The sequence below is a fragment of the Aphis gossypii genome, chromosome 2 (genome assembly GCF_020184175.1).
Source record: "Aphis gossypii isolate Hap1 chromosome 2, ASM2018417v2, whole genome shotgun sequence".
Lineage (NCBI taxonomy): Eukaryota > Metazoa > Arthropoda > Insecta > Hemiptera > Aphididae > Aphis > Aphis gossypii.
The window spans coordinates 68447681-68459105 of NC_065531.1; the positions used below are offsets into that span (position 1 = coordinate 68447681).

The 11425-nt window shown below is 28.3% G+C and overlaps 2 protein-coding genes across 4 annotated transcripts; one reads left to right on the forward strand and one right to left on the reverse strand.

Moving 5' to 3' along the window:
• The first annotated feature begins 8 nt into the window (after positions 1-8).
• LOC114126065 (exocyst complex component 2) lies at positions 9-5058 on the forward strand. Its single transcript, XM_027989939.2, has 17 exons — positions 9-254; positions 312-603; positions 683-875; positions 935-1052; positions 1124-1338; positions 1409-1524; positions 1793-1926; positions 2061-2131; positions 2202-2348; positions 2415-2623; positions 2700-2814; positions 2879-3034; positions 3101-3205; positions 3933-4259; positions 4335-4519; positions 4588-4647; positions 4830-5058. Exons 1-17 carry the CDS (start codon positions 146-148, stop codon positions 4930-4932), a joined length of 2655 nt encoding a protein of 884 aa, XP_027845740.2. The 5' UTR covers positions 9-145; the 3' UTR covers positions 4933-5058.
• Positions 5059-6512: 1454 nt separating this feature from the next.
• LOC114126068 (ciliogenesis and planar polarity effector 2-like) lies at positions 6513-9977 on the reverse strand. 3 transcript variants are annotated; one of them, XM_050201915.1, is made up of 5 exons: positions 8821-9977; positions 8554-8667; positions 8155-8420; positions 7937-8073; positions 6513-7866 (listed from the first exon to the last, which is right to left on the reverse strand). In XM_050201915.1, the coding sequence occupies exons 2-5, from the start codon at positions 8654-8656 to the stop codon at positions 7641-7643; spliced, it is 732 nt and encodes a 243-aa protein (XP_050057872.1). In that variant the 5' UTR covers positions 8657-8667; positions 8821-9977; the 3' UTR covers positions 6513-7640. The 3 variants fall into 3 exon arrangements, with proteins under 3 accessions (XP_050057872.1, XP_050057871.1, XP_050057870.1); XM_050201914.1 differs by having other exon boundaries at positions 8732-9977; XM_050201913.1 differs by having other exon boundaries at positions 8554-9971.
• Between the last annotated feature and the right edge of the window lie 1448 nt (positions 9978-11425).

The window sequence follows — 11425 nt, forward strand, 5'->3', positions numbered from 1 at the left end:
AAGTTGGGAATCTGAAATATTTAAAACTGAGTTCTACTTTACTTACCTACCAACTAGTTAACTACGAATTTCGATTTTTTATTTTTATTTCGAGACGTTAAAATGTCTTTATTTTTGTAGACGATTTGTTATTTATTATTTATAAATGGCTAAAAGTCCAGTCGTAACAGGAATTTCTCCGAAAGAAGGTCCTCCAGGAACAAGAGTGACGATCAGAGGGGAATATTTGGGCATTAACCCTAACGATCTATCGAGTAATTATGTTAGCTAATTTTATAAAAAACATTTTAACGATTTTATGGGGCTTATAGGTTTAAAAATATGTGATTGCGAGTGTATGCTTTCGGCTGAATGGAAATCACCAAATAAGATCATTGCACGATCTGGACCAGGAAAAGGACGTGGAGATATAATTCTAGTTACTAAGTCTGGTGGAGTTGGTACAAGTACTGTACAGTTCCGTGGTTATCATGAAACAATTGGCCCTCTAAAAGAGAGTGCGGTGTGGGTAGAAGAAGCTCCCCTCAACTGGGGCAGACAAAACAGTTCGGTCACCATATTTCAATTAGATGATCCTCTTGGTCTATCTGTTGAAGGAGACGAGTATGTATTTATTTATTGATCATTTTAATCAGATCAGTCAAAAGGTTATTGTAATATATTATTTTGATTTCACAATAAGGAAATTTCCTGAAAATGAACTAACTGAATTATTTCCGGATGGTTCTGGTGATTTATTATCTGAAAACTTTGAACCTGCCTGGTTTTTACTTGAACACCATCATGGAACATCTTTTGATGATTTACGAGTAGGATTATCATATTTAAAGAGAAAGGTAGATTCACAAAATGAAGGACAATTATCTTTTTTGAAAGTAAGTAATACTTAAAAAATAATATAAAATATATAATATATTTTAATGATTATGTGTAGGATAATGTTGGATCAGTCATGGAACAATTAGATACTCTTTTTACGTTAAAACAAAATTATGAAGCAGATTTTGAAAGAAATAATGAAACTCTCTTTAGAGTTGAAGAAGCAATTAACCGTACATTTTAAATAGTTGATTTATAAATAACTTGTTGTTTAACCTTAATATTAATGAAAATATTATTATAGAATCTTTAAAAGAGGCAACACATTTATTTCATGGTGTTTTAACCAGAAGAGAAAAAGCTGAAGCTACTAGAAATGCATTAGCTGTTATGACTAGATATAAATTTTTATTTCAATTACCAATAAATATTGATCGTAATATAAAAAACGAAGATGTTGATGTAATTATTAATGATTACGCAAGAGCTTTAAATTTGTTTGGTAAAACTGAAGTTTCGGTCAGTATAATAATTAATATACTATGTTTTTATTATAAAAATATTGAAATATTTATTATTTTAATAAAAGGTTTTCAAGAAAATACTAGAAGAAGTTGAAACCAAAATTATGAATATACGAATCAACCTGAAGTCAAAGCTTCATCAAATGCCCTCAACATTGAAACAACAAAAGAAAATAATTAGGTAATAATATTTAAATACTTAAATAGTTAAATGCATATTAGGTAGAATCAGTGGCGGATGCAGGGAGGGTTTGGGGGTTCAATCACCCTCCGAAATGAATGGATAATTAATTTCAAACGTAGTTATTCTTACTTATAAACCTTTAAAAAATTCTATTTTTTTCAAAACTCCACCCGAAATTTTTTCCTGCATTCGCCCCTGGATAGAATTAATTCCATAAGTGTTGTAAGTTTATACAATTTTTAAATTTTTAAAAATATTTGTGCAGAAATTTAGTTGCTCTGAATGACAATGGTGACCCAGGTTGGGAAGCAATCATTCACATGAAACAATTTCTAATTGATAAAATAAAAGCTAGTTATCAACAATATATAACTGAAGAACAAGCAAATGAAACTCCAAGTAAATAATTCATACTTTAACTATTTTTATTTTATTCAACATAAACAATCTATTCAAATTAGCTCAATAAGTTTTTATGATAAGAATAAAACTTTAAATCCAATAATTAAATATGATGCATACACATATTTCAGATAAGAACAATAGACATCCACACAATAAACATAAAAGAAATATTAGTTTATCCCAGCAAATTGAACCTCAAGTATGTTCAATCACATCTTATTATTTTAATAAATGATGTTAAGCAATGTTAAATCTTATTATTTTTACAGAACATTGAGCCTAAAAAAGTATTATGCATCGATGAAATAGCTACTGTTATATCGGATTACTTTCCAGACTTGTGGAAACTCGGACAAAATTACTTTATTGGTGACTTAGCAGTCAAACCAGATTACAGCCATGAAATGGATTTCAAAGTATACTTTACTAATATTTTGAATTTTCAAAAATATACATGAATAACATTAATTTATAATTTTTAGGAAATGATATTAGACATAATTGTGACTGTGTCTGATATTTATAGAACAATTATGTTACCTACTACTACAACTAGTTCATTTTCACCAGTGCCTATTATATGGTTGCCTCATTGTTTAAAACAAATTCGATCAGTATTTACAGTATTAATGGCTTTGGATCTTCCCAATGAAGCTTTAAATAAGATTTCCAGTGTCATATTTGATTTAAGGTACAGTTTTTTTTATTGTTGTTATTAAAAACCAGTTGAAAATGTTTATTAAAATATATTTTATTGTCTTGATTAGGTTACACTGTTTAAATATTTTATTTAAACAAGCATCAGAACAAATAATACAATTGAAAAATACTGAGACTTGGAAACTGGATTATCATTCAAAACAAGGAACTATATCACAATTAGTAATTTTAATTCTCAGTAATATTAAATGAACTAAATTCTATATTAATAATAATTATTTTTCAGCCAAATGATTTCTACAAAATCATTATGGAAGCAATGAATTTAGCCAAAGAATATGTAATTCGTGATGAGCGTAGAGAAACTGCATTAGTTGATAATGAAACTGCAAAAAACGAATTACAACTACTGGTTCACAAATGTTTTTGGAACTTTTCACAGGTATCAAATTATATTTTAAATTGTATTAAATATTGTAGATTTATTAACATCATTTTCATATTAAAGGTATTGGAACAAGTGGGTTTAAATGCAGATACCAATTGTTCATCTACCACAGTTATGTCCTTAAGCGGATCTTCAGTCACAGGGCTAAAATCACATAATGATCTGGTAAGTTTTATTTTTCAAAATATTTAATGAAAATGCTATAATATTATAGTTTTAAGCACGCACAAACAATATGTAAAATATATAGTGGAACCTTAGTATGTCCAACAGTGTGTGTGTGTGTGTGTTGAATTCTCTCCAATTTATCTACTTTTTGATTTGGAGGCTTATTTTAAGAATTTCAATTTATTTATTTATTTATTTATTTATTAGATATTAGACATATTTTAATAATGTTACATATTTTTTATTTAATATATTATAAAAATATACAAGCTAAATATTACTAACAAAAAAAAAATTAACATTTTACACTATATGAAAACTTTTTATCCTCAAAAGCTTTTTTATTGAATTTAGGACAAAGAAAATGTTCTCATTTAACATCTTAATTATTCTCTAAAAGTCTTTAACAATTTGAAAAAGCCTTTGTCTATGTCATAAGTCTCTGAAATGTCATAAATAAAGTCAGTTATTTTATTTTATATCAGAATACTAGCAAAGGGTATCGGGTTCATCCTTGTTGATTTCGACAATATTCCTAAATGATATAAAATGAATTATTAAGATTATTATTGATTTATCAAGGTTTAGTCTATACCAATGTTTTGAAAAAAAATATATTTAGTACCTATAATTTCTATATTTCCACTACTTAACAGATGTGATGAAGTAGATTGATACATTTATGTCATATCACATAACTAATTGTGTTAATTATACATTTTAGATGTGGGAACAAAAACTTTTAATAACAATAAGTAACAGTCAGTATACAAGAAACATTATGCTACTAAAGTTTAAAAAAGAATTTGAAGACAACGGTTTTCCAACTATTGATGTTGTTGTAGCTCGTGCTGTTGAGTTACTTGAAAATACTGAAAGTAAATTGCTCGAAACCTACATAGAAACCAAAAGTGATCCTTTAGTTGGTACAATTGAACCATCAATGTATGTGGGCAGCTTTGAATGGGACTCTCCTTCACTTTTAGAACTAAAAGATGTTAGACCATATGCTAAAGAAATTATTACCAATTTGATTGCATTACATTCTGAGGTTTGATAAAAATTTAAAACAACATTTTTAGTACACGTTCCATTCATTATTAATAACCTTTATTTTGTCCATTAGGTTCAAACAATTATACCAGATTTAATGTATGCTGTATTATCAGAAATTGTAGTTACTATATCAGAAGAAATGTCACGTCTTATGAACTGTGTTACACATTTTAGTGAAAATGGAGCCATGCAAGCTAGATTGGATCTGATGGCATTAACATTCACATTATCTAATTACTTTACACCAAATTCAAAGTACTAATTTTATAACTTTTTCTATATTTCAACGGTTTAACAAAACAATTTTGCATATTTATTAACAGGGATTTTTTTTGTGATGCTACAAATGCAGTTCCACCGTTCAAAACAGAGGATAGTGAAAAGTAATTTTTTATTTTATTTATAATTCAGTACACTTTAGATACACTTATTAAATACTAATTTAGTGTATATAGAAAACCAATATTAAGCAGTAATAAAAATTTGATTACGAATGCAGCACTACTATTAAGTACTAAATTAATATTATGACATTATTATTTATCTATACTTTCTATGTTTCTAGGTGCGTTTTGAAATGTTTTGAGCAGTTCAAGACCCGTATGCATTTACAAATCTTGTGTTTTTTAACACCATTGCCAAACAATATTGAAACTAGTATTATATAATATCTTATTAAAATTTATATTTTAACTCAATTATTTTTATATCAAATATTTTATAACAATGTTATTACAATTTATATATAATTACCTAATAATTTATTATAGAAATAATTATATTTATATTTGCTATCGGAGTGTCATATATTTATTAAATGTATTAAGTCCATACATTATGCCTACAAAATGCTTAATAAGGAGATTTGATACCAACTTCTTTGTCTTAAATACATGTGGAACATAGAAATGTAGACATGTCTTTTGCCAAATATACTCATTGATCTAGTGAAATGATAATAAATTTGAATTTACCATTAAGTCAACTTGATTGACTTTCTCACATTTTTGATTTTATCATATATATATACATACTTAAAAAGTAGAAATTAAAAATTGCCATCACTCAACTTTGAAGAAGTTATAATATAATCAAAAAATAAATAAATGTGGGAAGTCAATCCCAAGTAAATTTAATAAAAAATTCAAATATGTTTTCAGATTACTTATCACCTCACTTGATCAATAAGACAGAACACTTGGCAAAAAACATGTCTACATTTTTATGTTACATGTGTGTTTCACAAAGATAGAAAGTCGGTAACGAGCTCCCTTAAGCATATAAACTTATTGATTGTACATGTGTAGAATGTCAATTTAGAGCCTTCAGAATGTATTATAAGCATACACATTGATTATAATTAATGACTTTTGAAATTAATGGGATTTCACCCAGTAATCTTCTGTCTTTGTCTAACAAACGAGTGACATAACATTTTAGACTTGTTCTTTACTAAATGTCCTGATTGATATAGTGAAGCATTAAGAATTCAAAAAACAGTTTTAAATTTTTTGTCAAGTCTTCTTGTGTTCGACTCTCCCACATTTTTGATATTATCCCACCAAATTTCTAAAAATATTATATTAAAAAATTATCATATTTCATACTTGGATAAGTAAAAAATCAAAAATGTATAAAAGACTACCTAAAGAAGACTTGACCAACAATTAAAATCTGTTTTTAGAATTTTTATTGTTTCACTATATCAATCAGGAAATTTGGCAAAGAATGCGTCTAAAATCCTGTCACTCGTATGTTAGGCAAAGACAGAAGATCACCGAGTGGAATCCCCTTAAATCTTAATATAGAAATTTCAGCTTCTTATAATAATATTGCCATCATTTGATGTTGAGAAGAAACTTAGAATATATTTTTTGAGAGCCAAGGTGTTTGTGGAAACCTATATACCAAGTTAAGTTATATTAACAAAACCTAGAATAATCTATTTTATTATAAGGTAATTCTATTGTCTTCTTAAACTTGAGTCTTCTTTTTATGGGCACCACTGTTCAGTTTAGTGATTACTCATCAAGTTAGATAAATGTTTGGTTTTAGCTAGGTTTTTGTACTTCATGCAATCTAGCCTCAGCCCACAGAATCGCCAGATTTACTCTTAAAAGTCCATAAAAAAATATCAATTTATATTTTGTATAATAATTTATTAAAATAAAAAAATAATTATAATTATAAAAAACGTATTTATCTTAGAATAAAATTCTATATTCTAATAACATTAAATAGAACAAAATATAAAAAATTATCTTAATTAGTTTAGTCTCAAAGTAGTTTTTGTTTTAGGAATGATAAGGCACTTGAATAAATATATTAAACTAAAAATCAATTCATAATAATTATTAAATTATCTTCAGCTTAATAAAAAATAAAAAACAAAACTTGAATAAAAATATTAACTCGCATAAATATTGTTCATACATAATGTACATTTAATACATTAAGTACAGTGTTCCATTTGAAAAATAGTAAAAAATATATACTTCTGCAATATATTAAAATATAATATCAGAGGTACTGAGCACTTCAATCCATGTGATTATTTTAAATAATAATTAAAAATATTGCCACATGTCAATACATCACAAGGGTCAAGATAGACTATCAGACAATTATTTGTCCATACATGAAAAAAGATTTAATCCTTAAGAAAAAAACTAAACTATTTTAAATAAATATTAAACAGGAAACAAATTAAATATTACATTGAATGCCTAGTATAATTGATTTTGTTGATATTTGACATAGATATCATATGTTCATAGGTGTGCGCAGATTTCTTAGTCAGGTATGGCTAAATTTAATCTAACAACTTATCCCTCCATGCCATGGTGACCCAAGAAAAAAATTATAGAAATTTCCAATACAAATTTCGAAATTACCTTTTTATTGGTGACTGAAAAATGTATATAATTATTTTTCATTATTTCACACAATATATTATCCAATTCATCACTATTTATTTAAAATTTTAATATCTCGATGGGCAACCAGTATATCTTTAATCAAGTAAATATCTATGATTTTGATTTATTTTGTTATCAATTTTCTATAAAGCTTTAACACCTTATTACTTTTTTAAGTACTAAGTACCCATCTACGTATATGTTCTATGTAACAAAAATGGTGCATGGTATTTCAACTATTTAGTAAGTGTAAGAATGTAAGATGCACAGGTCTGTTTCCTACAAAATCCTGAACCATACCCTTCTTTCTCAATAAGAACGATGGCCCTGAATCCAATATAAAATACAAAAATAATTTAGTGGTGAATCTAAAGAAACGCTGTTGACCACTTCATTGGTTATAAGATTCATAAATATACTAATTAAGAGATAGAGTACGCTCCACAAAGAAACTTAGATCAGACAATTTGAGAAGATTCCATTTCCTGATTCAATATATAGTTTTGATCTCTTATCCATAACTGTTCGCAGATAACATTCAATGTATAGGCTGTAATCTCGGTTTCTTTTGAATCATATTTTCCATCAGTTTTGTTTATTTTCAATATAGTGATTTTTTGTGTTTTTTCAAATTCATCAATATCATCAATTGTAACTTTAGCAGTAAAATCACCTGCACAATACCTGAAATAAACAAATATAAACCATAAAAATATATATTAACTGATACTTAAGAAAAAAAGAAACCCCTTACTTAGTGCCAATAACAATAGGAGCTGGTTTACTTTTATCATTCATGTAAACGGGCAGATTTGTTGAAATAGTAGATAATCCACTAGGGTCAGTAAAGGAAAATACAAACACAATAGCATCTGCCTCTTCTTTGCACACCTTAAATCAATACTAACAGTACACTTAAAATTCAATATATATTTGATAGACAAGAACAAAAATATAGAAATAACTATTTACCGGTAATATGTGTCCAAATTTTTTAACATCTCTATCGCCGGCGTCCCAACATTGCAGTCTAAATAGAATAATTCTATCCCACACCTTGACCGGCCAATAAATATTACTTTTACGTATGCCTCGAGTTTCTACGTACTCTTCATCGAGATTTAATATCCCTGCTAGTCGAGCAATGGTAGATGATTTTCCTGCCCCACTTTTTCCAACAAAAAACAATTTGTATGATACTTCTTCAATGTTTGGCAGTATAGGTCGTTCCAATAGTCCTAATAAATTCATAAGATTTTCTCAAGTTAGAAGTTGTCATGAAAATATTTGATTACTGACTTGCCAAACAATTAACATTTTAACAATATATATTTGAGTAGGTTATTGAGAGTATAATTGTCATTCACCTACCAAAAAATTTTCTACCATTTGTCTGGGGATTATAAAAATGTTGCATTATAGTTTCTCCCTCAGCAGTGCTCTGCCAATCGAGCTTCACTACATTTCCAAACATTTTGCTTTAAACTTTAAAAAACGATTATCATCAGATAAATAATGCACTCGATTAAAATAAATACTATTTACTAACAATATTATATTACGTCAATATAAAAATTTAAATTTTAGTATAAATACATTATTCATTACAATATTTAAAAATGTTCATACTGTTCATACTTAATAGTTAATACTCAGTTTTGCGGTTTCAACTCTTTACTCAATGTAGTCTTGGTAGATGGTGATAAGAACCTATAAGTCAAATTAAATTTACTTATTAAATCTGTATTTTATTCCAGCCACCGTGACTATGATAGAGTGTGGTGCGGGGATAACTGGTTTTCAATTTTTCATCATTACCTATAGTACTTATAAGTATTCGTTCAGTGGCGTAACTGAGGACCCGCAGAACCGTGTTGCGGGGGGGGGGCCACGGTAATTTGGGGCCTTTGGTTATAGGGTTATATTTGGCAAAACAATATTTTAGGGGCCCAATTTTTTTTGTTGCGCCACTGATTCGTTACTGTCTTGTCTTGTCACGACATCTAATATTCGACGCTCTGACGTACCTATTTGTATTTCGACTAGGATACTAACTACAATTTTACAGAAATATTAAAATATAATATTGAATACACAGCATAGACTACCAAGTATATAAGGTCTATGATGTTAACACATAAGTACCCATCAATCATCATATTATTTTTAAACTTATTTTGCTGTAAACGTCTGGAAATGTGTCCACCTCCCCTTTTGTATACCTATTAGGTACCTACTTAAGACAGTAGATTTATTTTTTTAAATGAGTAAGTAATAGTCCTAATACTTGAAAAATGTTTAGTAGAACCCAATAGGTACTGAAAAGAAGCGAAAAAAGACAAGAGAAAGAAGAAGTTTGAAAAAACTAGGATTATTTTCAGAAGCAGTCAATACCAGCGAACAAAATTTTCTGCAATTGGAAACGTCGAAGTTCAAAATGAAGGTTCATATTTTTTAATTTTCACACCTTTTTAGGTTCTGAACATGGGCGTCCCCAGACATTTTTAGGGGGGAGGGCAAAATTTTTTTTTATCTGAATACATAGGTAGATCTATTTTTAGAAGCTTATTTTTCATGGGGAATTTTACCAATTGTTGTGGAAATAACATTATTCCGGGGGGCAAGTGCCCCGTCTTGCCCCCCCCCCATGGGGACACCCACGGTTCTGAACGAAATGATGAAAGATGAATGTATTAATTTCACAATGATGTGTTTTTATTTTTTTTGTATCTGTGACCTGTGTACAGCATAAGTATATAACTTATCGAAATAATGCTCTAATTTCAAAGGAACTTCAGGAGTGATTTCCGAAAAACATGAACATTTTTACGCAAAACCAGTTTTTAATTAACTCAATTTTTTATGGGTATTGTAACTCACTAACTGAAATTTTCAAGTTTTTAAAGTATTTTTTTTTTTGAAATGTCGATAAAAAAAAATTGTATGCTCAAAACAACTAGAAAATGTAATACAAGGTTTCTTACAAGTTATACTTATTGTAGTTAAAAAAAACAAATCAAAAATCATTATTCATTAGTCACAACTTTTAAAAAAAAGGGGGGTGGTAAATATTGAGCGTACTACAGGACGTCGAGAAGGTTAATCCACCATGACTGGCTACGACTTACAACCACATAGCTATTATATTTTTAAAATTTTAGAATATAAATAATCGGCGAACGGTGAACGTGGTATATTGTATCATAGGATTGTATTTAAAAAACAAAGATTTATGTTTAACCAAAAAACCAAATTATACTCTGATCAGTTTTATTATTATCGGCTTAAATATAATGCGAAATAAAAATTTTACCATTTTCATCACAATAATATAAATCACTGGCATTATTCACTAAAAATATATGTTGTTGCACCACAGTGGCATATTTAGGAGGGATGGGGTGGATATTCCCCATATTAGGTGTTAAAACACACCCCTCCCATCAGCCGTATGTTTTATGTTGTAGTTGTTGTTTTAATATTAGTACTATATATTGTATTATTTATTTTACGTGCTTTAGAATAAAAAAGTTTTATACAACTTACACGTCATATTAATAATTTTCATTAATATAGAAATTTATCTATATCAATATATTATCTATTATGGTTTTTATTAATGTATTGGCACACAGTGTGTGGGGCTTGTCTAGAGCGCTAGTACGTAGGGGGGGTTACATTATTATAATATATATCATCAGCATAGGCGCCCGCAAGGGGGGGCAAGCTGGGGCTATTGTCCCCCCCCTGGATTTTCAAAAATATGTTTTAAATTGAATGTTTACAGATAAATTACTATTTATTATATAACAAATCCTAACATTGCCCTCTCCTAAAAAAATTTCTGCAGGCGCCTATGATCATCAGGTATACCGACGAGAGAAAGTACTGTGGGCTCAGAGATAACTTCATGTCATAGAGGGAATAAGAAAGTTTTGCATCATCGAAAAAATAAAAAATAAGGGAAAACAAATTTTATAATGAAAGGAATATGGTGTGCAAACTTTCTGTTTGTTTTAATTTTTCAGTTTACAGACCAATCTTAAATTTGGTTTTATGGTCCAAGTGATATTGGAAAATTTGAGATTTTACAGGATCACTATTAATCTTTAATCATGAGATTCCTATGTCATCAGTCATCACTCATCAGTGTATATAGCTAAGATGAAATTGACAATATGAGGATGTTACACATTTAAATATTACAATATTACATTATTACATATAAAAAAATAAAATATGA